General features: G+C 41.8%; 5 protein-coding genes across 5 annotated transcripts; 1 reads left to right on the top strand and 4 right to left on the bottom strand.

Moving 5' to 3' along the window:
- Window positions 1-4,791: 4,791 nt before the first annotated feature.
- Window positions 4,792-5,828, bottom strand: BCR41DRAFT_359533 (hypothetical protein). Its single transcript, XM_022025222.1, has 2 exons — window positions 5,443-5,828; window positions 4,792-5,346 (listed from the first exon to the last, which is right to left on the bottom strand). Exons 1-2 carry the CDS (start codon window positions 5,595-5,597, stop codon window positions 5,241-5,243), a joined length of 261 nt encoding a protein of 86 aa, XP_021878334.1. The 5' UTR covers window positions 5,598-5,828; the 3' UTR covers window positions 4,792-5,240.
- Window positions 5,829-7,439: 1,611 nt separating this feature from the next.
- On the bottom strand, window positions 7,440-8,064 carry BCR41DRAFT_373288 (hypothetical protein; the record flags this gene model as incomplete). Its single annotated transcript, XM_022026758.1, has 2 exons — window positions 7,440-7,816; window positions 8,046-8,064. 2 exons carry the CDS (start codon window positions 8,062-8,064, stop codon window positions 7,440-7,442), a joined length of 396 nt encoding a protein of 131 aa, XP_021878333.1.
- A 110-nt stretch (window positions 8,065-8,174) lies between these two features.
- On the bottom strand, window positions 8,175-8,691 carry BCR41DRAFT_399304 (hypothetical protein; the record flags this gene model as incomplete). The annotated part of the gene is made up of 2 exons (XM_022029048.1): window positions 8,175-8,309; window positions 8,470-8,691. The coding sequence occupies 2 exons, from the start codon at window positions 8,689-8,691 to the stop codon at window positions 8,175-8,177; spliced, it is 357 nt and encodes a 118-aa protein (XP_021878332.1).
- A 398-nt stretch (window positions 8,692-9,089) lies between these two features.
- On the top strand, window positions 9,090-10,187 carry BCR41DRAFT_399303 (hypothetical protein; the record flags this gene model as incomplete). Its single annotated transcript, XM_022029047.1, has 3 exons — window positions 9,090-9,286; window positions 9,693-9,926; window positions 10,073-10,187. The coding sequence occupies 3 exons, from the start codon at window positions 9,090-9,092 to the stop codon at window positions 10,185-10,187; spliced, it is 546 nt and encodes a 181-aa protein (XP_021878331.1).
- Window positions 10,188-10,489: 302 nt separating this feature from the next.
- Window positions 10,490-12,367, bottom strand: BCR41DRAFT_399302 (hypothetical protein; the record flags this gene model as incomplete). The annotated part of the gene is made up of 5 exons (XM_022029046.1): window positions 10,490-11,054; window positions 11,169-11,420; window positions 11,530-11,716; window positions 11,804-12,083; window positions 12,332-12,367. 5 exons carry the CDS (start codon window positions 12,365-12,367, stop codon window positions 10,490-10,492), a joined length of 1,320 nt encoding a protein of 439 aa, XP_021878330.1.
- Window positions 12,368-18,963: the final 6,596 nt, after the last annotated feature.

Here is an 18,963-nt window from a genome sequence, read left to right as displayed (position 1 = left end):
ATAAGAGTTAGAGGTTACTTCATCACTCATTTCATGCTGAAGATCCCCTGTTTGAGCATCCCAGACTTTGATATTACCATGATCACGCGAAGCAATCTGGTCGCCATTAGGTGAGAACGTTACACTCTCAATTTCTGCTTTGTGGCCATATAGTATGCGGATGGGCACTCCTGTTTGTGTGTTCCGTATGATCACTCTTCCAGACCTATGACCACAGACAATTTGGTGGCCATTAGGTAAGAAATCAAAGACTTTGATGTCATCGGCGCCTTCAAATTGTAGCTCCAAAGTGTGAACAACTAGTCCTGTACGAGGATCCCATAGATACACGCGGGGAGAAGAATGGCAAGAGGCAAGCAATTGGCCATCAGGTGAATACCTGATGTCATTTATATATCCATTGAGGCATTGTAAAACGTGAATGGGATGTCCTGTTCTTGCATCCCACATACGCACTGTTCTGTCCCGACTGCATGAAGCTATTTGCTGTCCATCAGGCGAACTCCTGACGCCAACGATTCTTGCTGAATGACTATGTAAGTTATGACTGGATTGTTGCGGTCGAGTATCCCAAAGGCGTATCGTTTTGTCTCTACTGAAGGACGCAATCTGGTGGTTGTTAGGTGAATGTGCCAAACATGTTATTTCCCCTGAGTGGCCGTAGAAGGTATTCATGAGTTGTCCTGATCTCGCATCCCATAGCCATATTGCATCGTTCACATCGTAAGCGGCTATCGCTTCTCCGTTTGGTGAATACTTTAAATCACTGGTAAGAGGACCTTCTTTTACAAGAGTATGAACGACTTCTCCTGTTTGCATATCCCACTGATATACCGTATCAAAGTTGAAACAACCAGCGAGCGAAGCAGCGAACTTCCCATTAGGTGAATACTGTATCCCTTTGGCAAGAGGATCATCATGACCCAAACTAAACTTCTTTTGACCAGATCCAACATCCCACACATGCAGATAGCTATCCAAAAAACAAAGAGCTATGATTTCTTGTCCATTAGGTGAATACACAGCATGTACAATCTCATCCTCATGGTCCGTCAGCAACATCAACTGTTGCCCTGATGTCGCATCCCACAGTCGTAATATCTTGTCGCTACCGCCAGTTGCAATCTGCTTTCCATCAGGTGAATATGCCACACTTCTCACGGATCCAGCATGGCCCTCTAATATAAATTTGAGCATGCCTGTTTGGGTATCCCACACTCGCACTGAGCCATCCTCGCTAGCGGAAGCAAGATCGTTCCCGCTTGGTGAATACGCTACACAGCTGACAGAGCCTGTATGACCCACTAATTGGTGAACCAATACACCTGAGGCTGCATCCCAAATTAAAACTGCAGCTTGATCATTGCCCCAAGAGGCGATATGCCTGCTATCTGGTGAGTATAAAAGCCTGTCGCGAGTTACATTGTCTTCTAAAACCAAGAGTTTCTCCCATGTTGATGTGTCATGCACGGTAATTGAACACATATATGATTCATCTCTGATAACTCCAATAACTGCAGCGAGTGTCTTGCCATCAGGTGAATATGCCCCACCCAATACCTCACCATTTGCTTCAAGAAGTGGCCATTCTCCAAATTGTATTCTTGCCATCTTTGCTCCACTCAGGTCTGCCTCTCGAAGCCAACATCTCTGTAAGTTCACCTTCCTCAAGTCTGCTCCTTGCAGTTGAGCATACTCAAAAATACCATGACTGATATCGGCTCCTGCAATCTGAATGCCTCGTAAGTCTGCTCCGATGAATGACTCGCCTGATCGGACCAAGATCGTCATCGCATTCGCTGCTGCTATCCGCCACTTGCTATCGCTCTTCGAGAGTTCTACATATCCAAACAACTGTTGTCTGAACACCGGCTCAAGACGGACACGGTCCTCCAGGAACTGAAGGATAGATGTCTCATCTACAAAGCTCCTCCATACTAAAGGTGATGCCTCATCGGCTTTGACCATATCCATTTCCTGCTCGCTCTCTTTGGTGTCCATGCATTCAAAACTAAATACCGAATTAATACTCTGTCGACGAGAAGGCGATGTAGTCGCCTTTGCTTCTTCATCGCTCGCAAACGTATTCATCATCGGTTGTGGCTCAAATATCGCTCGTACCAGACTGTACTCTAGAATAGATCGATGCAGAAACCGATGTTGATTGCCTGTACGTGTGAGTGGTGATGCCTCACGCAATAGGTTCCTTCTATTCTCTTTGCTGAAGTACGCTTCTTTCCATGTGCCCTTGTCCTTGGATGGTGAGTACTCCACCACTGGATTGCCATTTTGATGCTTATAGATCGCTATAGCCAGCTCCGCCAGATACTTGATCCCATTCTGTGCAAACCCTTCATCTGTCAGCACTCTGAACACCTTTCTATCTTCTGCTCTTAATGTCTCGCCTAATCGCTTCTTGCCTCGTTCGAGCCATTGCTCAACAAACTGGTCATACAGTGTGACTCGCTTGATCTTGCTGTTGGTGATCTCTTGTCCTGGATCCACCATCCGTGGGAGTACCTCTAGTGACATCGATAGTATGAATGGGTTCTTCACAAGCTCTTGTAAGCTAGGGACCATCTTGAGTGCACCCTTGTAGTCCTCCACACCCCACAATAGATCCATAGAGTTGACATATTGTTCGATATAGTCTTCAATCTGTGCCTCGGAGAATGGTACAATTACTGCCTCTTGGAACATTCCACTATCTGCTCGATGATTGCGGTCCATAGGATGGAACCGATCTCGATAGTCCGATCCAAGATACTCACTGTGACAACTGATCACCATCTGACACTTCCACTCTCCAGGTTTATTCAGTTGGTTGGATGCATACAGATTGTTGGTCTGCATGCTCTCATCATATCCATCACAGATCAACACAAATGACCGATTCATCTTCATCTCCTTAATCTCAGAGTCTGTGAAGCCGTAGTCTCGCAGTTGCTTTGCAACCAGATCCTTCTCTGCTTTGTCGATGGCTGGAATGTTGATAAACAGTGGAATCCGGCCATGTCTCTTTTGGTATGTTACCCAGAGTGTGCACTCCAGAGTGCGGTTGAATGTGGATTTGCCTGCTCCTGAATCTCCTTGCACAAGCATCACTTTCTGGTCGCCGTTTAGGAACTCTTTCACCTTGTCCATCAACAAGAACCGATCGTTATCGCTTGCTTGAGGACTTGCTTTGGCATACTGTTGAACATAGAAGCTTTGGTTATTCCCATCTATCCGTCGTCTCTTTAGTTGCCGTAGACTATCCTCAACACCAGGCTTCTTCTGTGCACGATCAAGCAATTGTGAAGATTCAGCTCGAAAGAGTGTAGCAACAGAGGAGAACTGTATCAATGGCCCATGAAGACAATTGGTGTATAGTTCTTGTTTTTTGTCATCCCCATCCACCTTGAGATCATTCAAAAGACTGTTTGCAGCTGGAATAGGCGAGAATAGGAAGAAAGGGACAATATCATTTATAGAGCATATGAATTAATATATAATCATTAACATCATCGCCACCAAACGTATCCATACAGGAATCAAGTACATACCTTGAAAACCATTTGGTGATAGCGAGGATAGTTGTCTGAGAATATTTATGATCCACTGCTTAATGTGTGTATGGCTTCCCCATTCTCGATCATTCCTGTATATCTCTCCTAGGAATATGATGGCATCTTGTCGAATATCCATGCTCCACTTTACATCAGCTGCTATCTGTCCCAGTCTTTGACATAGTCCCCATTGGAATGCTACCTCGTTTCGACAGGATACTTCACACACAAGAATCTTGAACTTGGTCAGTTCGCCCATCTGAAGTAGCCCATCAGCTACTCGAAGTGCTGGATACCATCCTGACTTGCGACTGAAGCTCAGTCCTTCTTCCATACACTCTCTGAATGTCACTCCGCTCTCATAGAGTGATACTGTTCCTTTGTACACCTCCAGACTCTTATCCATAATATCTGTCACTGATGGAAGTCCTTTCTGGATGTTGCTTATCTCATCCATGAAGCCATTCATATTCATGTCTTTGACTGCACTCACTACTCCAAACACTCCTCGGAGTACTGTTGATGTCCGTCGAAGCATGGCTTGTATTGTTGTTTCGTCGTCCGGAATGTACAATAGAGCTTGGAAAGCATAAGCTGCTTGATAGACTAGATATGGATCTGTACTCTCTTTCAGTCCTTTGAGATATGTAGTAAGTGGCTCATGGAGCTGTTCTCGCTTCAGACCCTTGACTTGGTTGTTGACCATCGCATCAAGGACATGTGAGACTGTAGCTGAAAGGTGATAGAGATGGTCTGTAGATTGACCATGTGTGTTTTGCAAGCGAGAGTTGAGAGTGGTGAGGATTGAGACAAGGTCATCCGAATCGAGATATCCAAGAGGAGCATGATGCATCAACTGAGCTAATCCTTCTAGCATATGAGTCTCCAGCATGATGTTTTGACTGATTCCATTGATCAAAGCTGCAAGCAGTACTCTGAACTGTGTTTGGTCGAGGGCTGGAGCCAGAGTTACAACCTCAGCTACAGCTTCAGCCTTGACTCCATCGCTGATGAACAGTTCAATCACATCCGATGTCAATTTACGCAATCGATCATGCTCATCTTGATTGCTTGATATAGCCTGCCGCCACTCTTTCTCGTGCTTATTAAGGTCATTTGTTTGGATAGGAGCAGTAGGACACAGACTGAGACAATATGCAAGCTGGTAGCAATCATCCACACTTGCATCAACATCTGGTAAGGTGTACCTGATGACTGTTGGAGGTTCATCATGGTTGAATATGTCCTTTGATATAGTTGCAATGGTCTGTACTGGTGTGAATTGCACTGTTTCCATCACCTTGCTCAATTTGCTACTACTGGATCCGTTGACTTGTCGGTTAGCAGTGACATTGTTGCTATTGCTGTCGTTGTTGCTGTTGTTGTTGTTACTTCCTTGGATGTATCCCCATTTCTCTGCTTTCTTGTCTCGCTTCTGTGCATCAGTTGAGTGACCCAATTGCTCAAATAAGCGAGCAAGTTCATAGTAGGCTGAGCCAATACTTTGGTGCAATGCCATGTCTTCATTGGAAGCTGAAGAGGTCGAAGAGGCTGAGGTCATCGAAGCAAAGGACTTCTTCCAAGACTTCTGAATACGAGACAGTACAGAGTCAGCATCGAGGCATAGCTCCGTCAGTAGGATGCGATCGTCATCTATGGTGCGAGTACCTTGCATGTACAAGTCAAAGAGTCTCAGAGCCTGTGCTGGTGAGAGAGTGTTTCGTGAAAGGGAATTGATGCTGCCAAACATGGTCTATTGCTTGTCTTTTTACTCGAATATTGGATCCTATTCACGCCTCTGAGAGAAGAAAAGTTATTTAAAAGAGTGTTTGTCAGCGGTGAGTGTGAAAAAATATTTTTTTGCGTGCTCCAGTCATGTTTGCCTGTCTCTTACGTGCAAAAGATTCGAGATTCGAGATCCGAACTACTAAAATGAAATGCAAGGGAGATTGTCTGATGTGTGGAAGATGAAGGATGAAGGATGAAGGATAAAAGATAAAAGATGAGGAAGGACGAAGGATGATGGAATATTTGAAGCATGCATCTCATTGCCTTTGCGGCACTGTTGCCTTGGTGTTTTACTCATTCAACTAATTGTTGCACATTTGCTACATTTTCCCTCGTTTTCTTTTTTACAATGCGCGTCGACTCAAGGTCAATTGGTTTTTGTCATTTTTGCTCGGGTGATCATTTTTTAAATTGTGTTTAAAATTGTTGTTTTAGCACAAGAATGAAGTAAATGGAGTGAATGAGGATGAACCGCGAGATCATGCTTGTGCGTCTGGACTGTGCAAGAATGTTTATGAAAGATTGAATAGTGTTCGCACAGTGATCACTTACCTGAAATATTTAGCTTTTGTTGTTGACAGCAAAGCAAGCTTGACTCATTGCGCCTGAGCTCAGTGTTGGTAAAAATGTGTATGTGGACATGAATGTGTGCGCTTGTGCCATGGTCCTCATTCACTGATGTCTTTTTTAAATGGATGTCTCCACTCTGTCAAACCATTTTACCGGTGCAACTCACGCTCCAGCTGCTTATTGACCCAGGCTGGTCCTCTGCTCTTGAAGATTGAATAACTATTCTCACCCACCAACCAATGGCCGTGTAAAGATATTTGGTAGACACGATACACCCTCCTTCATCCATCTTAGCAAAAGGCTCGTAAATGTCAGCACGAAGGTTTGATCATGGCCTCTTCGCAGCAAATATTAATCGTCTCTCTTTTTTTCATGAAGAAGAGTAGCAATGTTATCGGCATGCGAAACGATTCCAAGAATTCACTCAAAATGTTATAAAAAAAGGAAATTAGTAAGAGTCAATGGAGATGCAATGGTTGACATGATGTATACTCCATTGAAAACAGGCAACTTTAATTAAGCACAGCCACAGTTGGCTGTGCTAATCAAAACGCACTCTCTTTTATTTTCCTTCTTGGAAGCTCAAATCATCCTTTTTTTTTTTTGAATGAAAGAGGGAGAGATACGCGTTTACTGTAATTTTTACTTTTTTACTTTTTATCTTGTTCATTTTTATATGACTTAGTCCCCCATTTTTTTTTTTTTTTTTTTTTTTTGCAACTGGGGCCCTGAAATTACAACAGAGTTGATATTGTGCGTTGCCGTAGTCAGGGTGGAGACAAGCGCCATCGATGTTTTTGCTTGAACAAAATTCCCACTGTTCGTTTACTTTTTTCCTACCAGAGAACTCTTTCTGTCCTTGTCCCCTCTGTTTTTCGCTTCTCCCTACTTTTTTTTTTTTTTTTTTCCTGTGGTCGCTTTCTTCCTTTCTTTGTATGTTCTTTCCATGTTGCAAAACCGAAATGAAGAAGGGAAAGCGTGGAAAAGACTGAATCGAGTAGCCATTCTGATCGTTCTTATTTGCCACTGTATAACCCCCTCTCTTATTTTTTTGTTCCCTCCGCAGCAAGGTGTAACCTAATCCACCCCGCTCGTTATTTTTTATTTTTTTTTTTTCACTCCATGCCACTTTTTTTTCTGCACTTGACTTTGCTGTCCACACTTCCCTCACTTTATATCACTCACTGTTCAGCCATAGTCCAACGAGTGATAGCTTTGGGCCATTGCCTGTTCAGGCAGGCCCGAATACCAATTATCCGAATGAACGGTTCCTCTCGTACAATATTCAATTACTATTGCAACAACATTTCATCATTAAACCCGGCTCACGTTCCCTATTGATGGGTGAACAATCCAACGCTTACTGAATTCTGCTTCAGTATGATAGGAAGAGCCGACATCGAAGGATCAAAAACCAACGTCGCTATGAACGCTTGGCTGCCACAAGCCAATTATTATAGCCTCTAATAGTTTTTCTTTAAATCTCAGCCAAAATTTACTATATGCCATTCTAGGTGTATTTCCTAGAGGATTTTAAAAGTTGTTTGTTTTTGATTTTTTGAGATGTACTTTTTTTGTTTGGCGCAGCTGAATGTCATCCGCTGATCCTTTTTTGAATTTCTTTAGTTTATCGAGGAAGTTTACAGGACGACTGGGAGAGACGTCTGCAGAGTTGTTGTCGTCCACATTACCGATTACTCGTTTTAGCCCATCCTTGCCGACCTCTGGATCTGGATCAGGCCGCATGGCTTTGAAACTGATTACATCAGCTGGGTAGACTATTACCATATTAATATATACACCAGAAGGATATAAATCCTTCAGACTTGGTGGCTCAGATGCAATTGCTACTTGCTGTTTATCCTGTTCTTGATGGAGTTCCTTGCTGATTTTTCCCTGGACAGCACCACCTTTTGGAAGTATTTGACGTAGTTTCAACAAAAGAAAAAGAAAATGCATCAGAGGGATATATTGAGGCGAGTGGAATCAAACGTACGTGTATATAAATTAAGGTCATGTACTTGCACGAAAACAGGAGTTGGCATGTCCTCTCCAGTGATGCGAATGGAAAAAATAATATCTGGACCGGAGACGTGAGACGACGAGAAATAAAATGGAGGAATGAGTTTATTTCCTTACATTGAGTTGCCTTTGACATGTGCCTTCATGAATCCATGAGTTGTGATATCCTTATATGTGGTTACAAGCCGATTCAATTTATTGCATCCTATTATAACAAAGTTGCCATTGAGTTGATCGGGAATACTATTATCGGTAAGCAACGGCCAAGAAGTCAGAGGTCGATTTTTGAATGTTTCGATGAAAACTGGCGGCATCATGGTCTACCCACATGTTTCCGTGTACTGATGGACTGTTTGATGTCAGCATTGCTCGCTCTGCAGCCTTGATGAATAAAGAACCTTTTTCCATGAAGTAATTTTTAGCAGCGAGCAAAGCAAAGGGCTATTCCAAGTGGTTCTTGCCTTGTTTCTCAGAACCTTTATACGGTCAAGCGCTACCTCAGCTAACTGTGGATCATCCTCAAGAATACACCCGGTTTTACCAAGTAGATACCAGCGGAAAAAGAAGAACCCAAGTGTTTTCCAATTGAAGAACATGATTTGGATTGCTCGGTATGTTTGGGGACCTTAAACACAACGCGGATCGATTCTCCGCAGAGATTGCCGCGACGTTCTTTATCCTTCCATGATGTTAGCATTGATTCGGTGTTACCGATGATCTTTTCCCACTCTTTTGGTTTGTTAGTCGAAATGATGTCTTCCATTGCAGTCACCGCGGGTCTGTGGGATCGAAAGACAGTAACCGAAAATCATGAGACGAGCAAGAAATAGCAATTTAGTCAAATCACTTAATCATTCTTTTCGATCATCATCGCTTCTTTCTCCTTCGATCATTATCGCTTCTTTCTCCTTCGATCATTATCGCTTCTTTCTCCTTCGATCATTATCGCTTCGTTTCTTCCTCTTTTGATCATCATCACTTCTTCCGCTCTCGATCATTGCCTTGTTTCATCACCCGCATTAATCTCTCATTATTATCTTACCTCACTTCTACACCCGCTTTTTTTTTTATCTATATAAACGCATGCTTCCTCCTCATTTATCGCATTCTACTCTCTATTTTTTAAGCACATAACTCCTCAACCACTTTCCTATTTCTTTCATGCTTCAGGATGGAGGCCTGAATGAGGTTAAGTCAGGGATCAGGAGGTTCCCTTCTGAATTGCGGTACAACGAAGTTGCAGGCATTGAATCTGAGGAAATGAAGTCGTTCTTCAGTAATCATGCAGTCAATCTACTTTCAGAGTTTCAAAGCCAAGGCGATAAGAAGAAGGATACAACGTTGATAAAAGATGCTCGGTATGTATAATACATTGCCTATCAACTTTTGTTATGTTGGTATAGCCCAATTATATCCTTGATAATAAAGTGTTTTGATATACATAGGGTTTGTGCACAAAATAACAATACTCTTTATTCCTATGTGTTTCCTACTTTTAGAGTAGCGATAAGCTGCGTATTCAACACTATATCAGAAAGAGCATGGGTGAAAATGACGTCCCTGCGACAAGACAGTGATACCCTGCAGATCGTAAGCATGTTTTGTTCCCCCACTCCTGTTGTTGATTTTGTTTCCCCCCACTCACTTCCTCTTTAATTTCGCTTCCTTTGAAATCATTCCCCTTGATCCTATTTATCTTCTTCTCAAAATGATACCTCACTTACTTTACTCTTTCATGTTTAATGATTTAACCTGTTTATCAAGAATGGATTCCGAGGGACCTACGTCGTTGAAATGTCAGGAATGCCCTAAAGCATTCCTCAACAAGATCTACTGTCAAAAGAAAAAGCTCATATTCACGTATGGCTTTGTCAAAAACAAAGAAGGTTACTTTAAGTATCGATTTGAATTTGCGCCTAGAAATCCATCAGCAGCCGCCAAGCAATACAATCAGCTTATGGACCTTTTTCGGAACTCTGGATCGACAGCTCACCTTGAGTACGCCTCCATCAATAAAATAAAGATGACCAAAAGATGGGTTATGGATGATCTATATTCAGTAGTACATACCGATTTTTTTTGCCATTCTTTGGATGCATGTCACGGAAAAGGCGACCGACTATTATACAATTCCCCTTCCACAGCTGTAAAGTATCCAAACTCACCATCCCTCTTCACAAAGCCTGTCGTACAGACCATCTGGTCTCTATGGTTCCTAAGAACGCGGATATGCGTATATGGAGTACTCAGGCACTCTGAGAGCATTGCAGGGATGGAACCCATGAATGCATATTAATATCAATTTCACCCTCGTCCCGAGCGCCCTTTTTTTTGATGAAGTGATACTAGACATTCATAAACAAAGATAAGAGTTGACATTCATAAATAAATATGCAAGTGATACTAACACAAGGATCGGCACTCATAAATAAGATGCAAGTGATACTAACGCAAAAACCGAGCCGCACATGTCCTTACAAGGCAAAGCATTAAAGTTTTCTAACGAAGCAAGAGCAGGTCGTGATAAAGCCATGGTCTCCGGCTCGTCTTTTTTTATTTTCTTAAATTCTTACTTTCTTGAGTTTTGGGGAGGAGGGTGGAGTGGTCAAAGTTTGAGCATACTTGTATTGATCGGTGTTTCTTACATTGAGGTTATATATCAGTTCTACAAGGCCTTCAACCAAATCCCTCATATACTCTCGTATCTCTAAGGAAGTAATCAGTAACTTCTTTACCTTTCTGAAAGATTTGTCATCAAGTTGTCGTGGCATCGATTGTGGCGTTTCTCGATGAAGATACATGAAACGCCCTCCAAAGTGCTTCAAAGTTATGAATTGAATTCTTAATCCAGAGACAAGGAACCCAAACACCTCAACTTTTTCACGAGCTGTCTGTTGTTGAATACCATTTAAACAGGTCTCAGTACATGCATAATCATGCATATCTTTCAGTGACTTGGCAGTTTTCAATCCATCAGATAGGACCTTCGTTCCATAGGATCCTTCATCTTTTTTGCCTCCTTCAACAGCTCCGATCTCGAGGAGTGAGGCTTCTTTGCAATAAAAGATTGCATCAACCTTGTGGCCACTCGATTGTCGGTCATTTAGAGTGCGTGTAGCGTTTTTTCTGCAGGCGGATGCAAGAGATGAGACCTCACCTTCCTTGATCTTGAATAATCCGCTGTTCTTGATAAGGGCTCGGAAAAAAGCACCTCATAGTTTGAAGTAATCTCTTTCTGACAATGATCGCTCCAATTCAAAGCAGGATCCGTTATCTTCATAGAAGTTGTAAATTGAAGTCATGAAATCAAATATCATTTTGTTGAATGCAATGAGCTCTTTTTCTTCCACGCCTTCAATTGATGCGATCTTGATATCAGCTCCATTGCGAGTTGCTTCGTAAATTGATTGCACAGTTTCGTATCCAAGAACGATGTCGGTCTTCCATTTTGGAATGTCGTATCTTTTTGGATTGATCTGCTCGATGGCGCTGCTGCATTACTCCAATGTCTTGTTCCTTTGAAAATAATCGCAATAAGTCGTCTTGAGAGTCCCATACAAAGGAGTGAGTACAATGCTGCTTTCTTAAAGTTCTACCATACTCGCGTATGGCTTTGTCAAAAACAATTCCACTCGGCAGGTCCATAGAGGGTCCTTCATATGATTCGTAGTTATTATTAAATGCCTCCAACATAGCGTCAAGTGTGGATGAGGAAAGCGTTGATGCGGTTACAGCACTCGTGGCACTCAAAATGCTGGTATCGGTATCACTGGCCATCTGATCTCCATCTAATTAAGTTATTATCTGTATTAGTTTCTATTATTCATGTCAACTTCTAAACTTCTCATTTCCGATATTATTTTTATATATATTACCAGCAGGTACTGAACATAGATCCATAACCCATCTTTTGGTCATCTTCATTTTGTTGATGGAGGCGTACTCAAGGTGAGCTGTCGATCCAGAGTTCCGAAAAAGGTCCATAAGCTGATTGTATTGCTTGGCGGCTGCTGATGGATTTCTAGACGCAAACTCAAATCGATACTTAAAGTAACCTTCTTTGGTCCAATCTTCATAATCAATGAAGTATTTCGACCCTGGATAGCGTCTCATGGCTTCATGCAATTTTTCAAGTTTCAGTTGCTGAGTCCGAATCTAAGATTTATTGAAAGTAATGGTTAGTAAATTGAATAGCATGACATTACCATGCAATGTGAGTTGCGCTTGACACTACACAGATCACGGATTTTGAGTGAGGACCGTTACACGCTCCACCCGCGGTCGAGATAATGAGCCCACATTGTCACCCACGCAACCTGGCACAAAGCGCAACATGTCACCCCCCATTAAGCTCGAACATCCTGCCAAACTATCTACTCTACTGCATCGAAATGCACCATTACCTTTTGAGACTCATCATTTAATAGTGAATCAGACATGAGAAGGGAATGATGGATGGATAGAAGGATATAATGGATACTTGATGTAGGGCGAGAGTGATACAAGAGTAAAATAAATTTTTTAGAGAAAAATAATTAATCTATTTGACAACCCTGGCTTTTTTAGAAAAAAAGAAAAGATAAAAGAGAACAACTATAGGTGATGAATGGTGCATATCGCAGGGTGAGTGTGTTTATGTGAAGATTCTTTTTCGCAAATGAAATGTAAAAAGAAAAGAGAGTTGAGTGTGTGTGTGTGAAAAAGAGAGGTATTTGTGCAAAAAAAAGACGTATGACTGACTTGTTGCCCCTCCCTCGCAGCATACACACATACACTTTCAGTTACAATCACCCTCTGAACGCGTTATCTCTTTACATTTTAAATACTTACTTTATACTCATTCGTTTAATATTACAATCCATTTTACCAACTGAACTATTCTCAAAAAGGGTTAACGGCCGAGTTGCTTGCCGAAATTTTGCCAGCAGGTCACATTCTGTCCAATCCTGATCTTAAATAACAAATGGAAATAGACCTTTCTTTATCCCTTTCACTCCAATCATGATTTTCAAAAGTTGTTTCATGCATCAATATAGATCGCAGTAGAGAACTGAAAACCTTTTTTTTTTTTTTTTTTTTTTGATGACAGAATGAAAGCCTTGGTTGGTTCTTGTCAGGCAGAACTTTACTCATATGAGCACTCGCGCAGTATCTACTCAATAGAGCGGCGTGAATTTATGATAAATGGTGACATCAAAGGTGGCAACGGTCAAGTCAGTTCACTCGTGTTCAGCTTGCAGCCGTCCGCTGAACACAGCTGTGCCATCAAAGCAGAAAGAATGAGCGTTGATAGACTAATGCCACAGAATTATTTGTATTTCCGCCATGACGCCCTCGGTCAGATGTTCGCTATTTTCTGGTTGGTCAAAACATTTACACGGCAGAAAAGGGAAGCAGACATTGTCCACCTTGGTAAAATTAACCTTTTAATGAGTATGCAAAGAGCTATTGAGTCAAATATAATGAGTAGTACAAAATAGTGCATTGTATAGACATATAAGAAAAAAAAAGGAAAAATAAAAAGGAAAAAAAAAAGGAAAAGAAAAAAAAAAGGAAAAGAAAAAAGAAAAAGAAAACGGCATAGCGGAAATTGAAAATCGATAATAAGCGCACCTGTGATATCATTTGTCAATTTTCATATGCTTACAAGGTGGAGAAAGCGAGTGTTAATATGCCTGTGCTCTGAATCTCGTCCATTTACTTTAGCTCGCTGTCTAAATAGATATTTCTTTCTTTGTTGCACCACCTTAGCATGCAGAGAGAGCAATGTGGCTCGTGCTCTGATTGCAGCCTAATATTGTTGTTTATATGATCTTGCAGATCTTGAAGACGGAAGACGGAATGTTAGCAGTGCTTTTCCCCACCTCCACCCATGAGTGCTTTCTCTTTTCCCTCTTGTATGCATATGAAAAATGACGGATGATATCATGTATTGCGCATATTATCCATTTTCAAATTCCGCTACGCCGCTTTTTTTTCTTTTTTTCTTTTTTTCCTTTTTTTTGGCCGCTCTAGAGCTCTAGAGCGTACAAAAAGCAAGATGCTTGATATATTCATTATTCAGTCAATACTCTGAAATCGCAAATTGGTTTCACTTATCATTTTTCCTGCGCGACTTCAAAAACCACTCATCATTCATCCATTCGTCCTTTACACGCGAGTGCTTTCGATATAAAATAGACTTTTTTTTTCTTTTCTTTTCTTTTCTTTTCTTTCTTTCCCTTTTTCTCTTCTCTTCCAGTTCAGCCTCATCGACCAACATGAAAGGTAAGCAACACTCCACAAATATTCACCCTTACTAAAGTCCTAACTCTCTCACCTTATGCTGCACTGTACTTGTTCTGACTTTTCATTCCCTGTCTATCTCTCTTTCTCTCTCTTTCACACCACTGTTAGACCACAAATGATACAAACTTCTAGCCAGATACAGAGCAGAGCTAGGAAACACTCTGAACAACTCAACAGCAAACTACAGACCAGAAAAAGCAAAAAAAGCCTCACCTGGTCATTCACAGAAGAGCCCTCGCCGCTGTCATCAAGTAAGTATATAGATTATGTATGCCTTCGCTTTGTCTTGCTTGTGATTGTCCCTACCATCAAATAAGCTTAGCATACTTACAAAGTTATCTTCGTTCTTTTTTTTCGTCTTCCTCCTTCTAGCTGTAATAGGGGCCACTAGCCCTAGGCTCATGGCGACGATTGTCCCAAAGACTGCAATGGGCCCATGCAGTGCTTATCGAAATGGGGCGAAAGCGGAGCTGTAAGTACAATTTCTTTTAGAGTACATGTCGTGACTTTCTGTCTGTACTCTGCTGTGCTCTGATTACCAAATATTCTAACCACGCGTGTTTTTTTTTGTCTTCTTCCCTTAAAGGCTCATCCGCTTGGGCTCTAGCCCGCCGGGCCCTCCATCGGGCCATCCTCCCGCCTGCCCGTCGATCCCCTTCGCAGACCCCTCCGTCAAGCCCTCGCAACTCCTTGAAGGGGGATCATTGTAGTAGCTCTAGAGAGCCTCTAGCCTCTGGACCTTACTTTGATCCGAGTGCCCTTGGGGATTTCGCATAGGTAACAGATGACACACAGTTGTGGTCGTCTAAGTATGGTAAGTCAGTAACAGTGGCCTGTTTACTAGGCCTATAGAGCTCAAGTCTCGGCCCTCAAGGAGGTCCCCCCTCCAGCAGGATCAGGATCAGGACCAGGATCAGGATCAGGTGTTATCAAGGCCTGATAACACCTCAGGTAAGTATACATGCGCATACATAGCAAGGAGCATATTAACTTGATTCTACCATTGCTTTTGTTCTCTCTGTTTAGGTGGGATCTTGGCAACTCGGAGCTCTATAGTGTTTAGTAAATAGTTCATTGTTACTGACACCATACTTAGATCACCCCAATTAGCGAAGCTGCACCAGGCGCCTGGCTGTAGTGTGTAGTGCATGGCGTAGAGGCGTCATGTTGTGTGACCTGTTACCTGCCGTCTGAACCAAAGGTACTCTGGTCATAGTAGGGCTTCATAGGCTAGTCGTTCGATAGACTATTGCAATGAGACCTCTGCTTGGAGAAGCGAGAGCAAGGGTCATAAGGGGAGTAGAGGGCCTTGAGGCATAAAACTAGATCGAAGAGCGCCATGCTTCGAATGCGGCTTGGAGCGCAGGGCCAACAGAAAGCAGACAGCAGCCGAGGGCCGAAAGCCAATAGTCAAGAGCCAGCAGTCAGCAGTCAACACCCAACATCCAATAGCAGAAAAAAAAAAAAAAGAAGCAAATAACCAAAACACAAAACAAAGAACACAAAACAAAGAACAAAAAAAAAAAGATAAAAAAAAAGATAAAAACCGAAACACAGAGTAAAGAACAAAAAAGATGAGGAAAAGAAAAAAAGAAATAACTCAAAAAAAAACACTCAAAGTCAAAGGCAGCCTCAGCCAAAGCTATAACAGGCAATGGGACTTTTGCTTGGAGAAGCGAGGCCTACGGTCCATGGAGGAAAGCAGAAGGCCTGGGAAAGAGCATCAGACCGAGGTAGAGCGCCTGGAGAAATAGCCTCAGAGCTAATAACCAACAGCCAACAGCCAACAGCCAACAGCCAACAGCCAACAGCCAACAGTTAACAGCCAACGGTCATATAAAAACCCCAAAAAAACCAAAAAAAAAAAAAAAAACCAAAAAAAAAAAAAAACTTCAAATGAAAATAAAAAAAAAAAATAAAAACTTCAAAAGAAAAAAAAAAAAAAAAAAAAAAAAAAAAAACCCCGAAGCCAGAAGCCAGAAGCCAGAAGCCAGAAGCCAAAGTCAGAAGCCAGAATCCAAAAGTCAAATGCCAGAAGCCAAATGCCAGAAGTCGGAAGTCAAAAGATCGAAGCCAGAAGCCAAAAGTCAGAAGCCAGAACCCAGAAGCCAAATGCCAGAACCCAGAACCCAGAAGTCAAAAGCCAGAAGCCAGGAACCCAAAAGTCAGAAACCAAAAATTAGCAGATAGCAGTCACATCACTGCAAAAAAAAAAAAAAAAAAAAAAAGCCAACCAGCTCACTCCACTCAACCAAAAGAAACCTCATTGAAAACCAGCCAAGGCCCAAAGTCGGTAGACGGTTGGCTCAGCCATAGCAGCTAGAGACTGCCTCAGCAAAATTAAAGACAGAAAACCTTAGTCAAAGCAATCGAAGGCAGCCAGGCAACCACAATTAATCAAACACAGTTTGCTGCAATCAAGGAAATCAAAGACTACCAAAGCCAAAGTCGACCAAGGGCAACCTATAAGAGTCCCGATAATCAAAGGCAGTCAACCAAGGGAAGCTAACCCAAAGCCAGGCCACTAGGGCCAGTCAACCAAGGTTTCCAAGGCCAGTTAGCCAAGGCGCCATCAAAGAATATGCTAAAAAGCAACATCAAAAGAATCCAAGCCGACTAGGAAATGTTCGGTTCATGCAAACGTACCATGGGCATCGCCACTCTTGGGCCAGGATGCAGCTTGGAAACCACAGCATAGTAAACAATTAACAATAAATATTAAAAGGCAAGATCAGACACAATGATCTTTGTCTTTTGTCTGAAAATGTGATGGATCTATGACTATTGTGAATGCGAAATAGGAATAGAATGTTGGTAGCGATAATCAATAGTAAAGCCAATGGATTAAGCTGTGCCAGCTATCGGTAGCAAGCTACTCGGTAATATATAGCTGGCTATATACTTACATTCACTCATCCACGGCCTTGAAGAGCAACCCAATCAAGCACATGAATACCTTAGTGGAGTTGTGGACGTGTATTGTTACAGGCGCTTACCGTGTTACAGTGCGTTCACATTTGCACTGTCTGTGCCCTCATTGACTACAGCAGTTAGTAAAGGAGACCATCTTCTTTATCCTCTTCTTCTATTCTCTTTCTTCACTCTTAACAAGAGATGGGATAGACTATGTGGGAATTATACTTTGGCAGATTGCCGTTTTTCCAGAGTTTGATAGAAGATAGCACATGACAATCCTCAAGATACCTCTGCGCCTTTTAATTTTAATTTCTATATTTTCATGCAAGACAATATGGAATATGTAGATTAATGATTAGATTTTATAACTTCTTTGTTTGAAGGCGAAATAAAGTATCAACGTTTATGTATCGACCAATAAAAGGCATCCAACCGTGTCGAGGGAATGACGTGTTGTATCTCCTTGGCGTTCCGAAAGTTAAAAAAAAGGAAAAGTCTGTTCGAACAAAAATTGCTAAAGCACAGTTCCCACGATATACACAAACGACATGGCATACACGTGAGTATCAACAGTATCAACATTTCCATGAGCAACGCTGCTTTATGAGCCCTCTTTAGTGCTATACCATGCTGCCTTGGCCATCTTTTGTCCACTTGGTATTTCTCCACATTATTGTTTCACTGTCATCAAAGAGAGTGCTATATAAAAGAAAGGGCAAAATTAGGGATAAATAATAAAAATGTACATGAAGGATAATACCGCCGCCTCGCACCATGACTGTATGGACATGACTAATATTGATGTGTGGCTGTTTGCTCTCAGAGACAGGTTGCCATCATTCATGTGGCATCTGGAAGTAAAAAAGGTCAATTTTATCGAGATGGACAATGTGTCCCTTGTCTGCCGTGTGAATATTCAGATTCAAAATGGACTCTGACCAACCAGAAAAAAGAGTGTTCAAACGAACATCTGACTGAAGGTGTCATGGTGGAAAAATAAATGACATTGCGGCGTTCCCCTCTGAACGCGTTATCTCTTTAGATTTTCAATACTTACTTTATCTCATTCGTTTAATATTACAACCTACCCACCCACAATGACTTTCTTTATTGCTGGAGAATGATAGTTATCAGTATTTATTATTATTTAACATTTGGCAGCAGGATGCTCAGTTTCCTTTGCGTCGCTGTAAAATATCGTATCGACAACACAAATGGAAACACAAAGTATAAAAAATCGATAGCTATAAAGGAAATAAAAATATGCTATACCAACTGAGCTATTCTCAAAAAGGGTCAACAGCCGAGTCGTTTGCCGAGATTTAGGCAGCAGGTCACAGTCTGTCCAATCCTGATCCTAAAAAACAAATGGAAATAGACCTTACTTTACCCCTTTCACTCCAATCATGGTTTTCAAAAGCTGTTTTCATGCATCAATATAAGCCGCAGTAGAGAACTCTTTAATCTTATTTGTTGAGGGCAAAAAAATGAAAGCCTTTCATTTTGGATGACCGAATGAAAGCCCTGGTTGGTTTTTGTCATGCAGAACTTTGCTCACATGAGCACTCGCGCAGTATCTACTCAATAGAGCGGCGTGAATTTATGATAAACGATGACATCAAAGGTGGCAACGGTCAAGTCAGTTCACTCGTGTTCAGCTTGCAGTCGTCCGCTGAACACAGCTGTGTCAGCAAAGCAGAAAGAATGAACGTTGATAGTCTGGTTGTAACTGAAAGTGTATGTGTGTATGCTGTGAGAGAGGGGCAACAAGTCAGTCATACGTCTTTTTTTTTGTATAAATACCTCTCCTTTTCACACATACACACTCAAC

This window comes from Lobosporangium transversale (assembly GCF_002105155.1).
Source record: "Lobosporangium transversale strain NRRL 3116 chromosome Unknown BCR41scaffold_38, whole genome shotgun sequence".
Classification (NCBI taxonomy): Eukaryota; Fungi; Mortierellomycota; class Mortierellomycetes; order Mortierellales; family Mortierellaceae; genus Lobosporangium; species Lobosporangium transversale.
The sequence above is the reverse complement of the archived record's forward strand: the minus strand, read 5'-3'. Positions and strand labels throughout refer to the sequence as shown.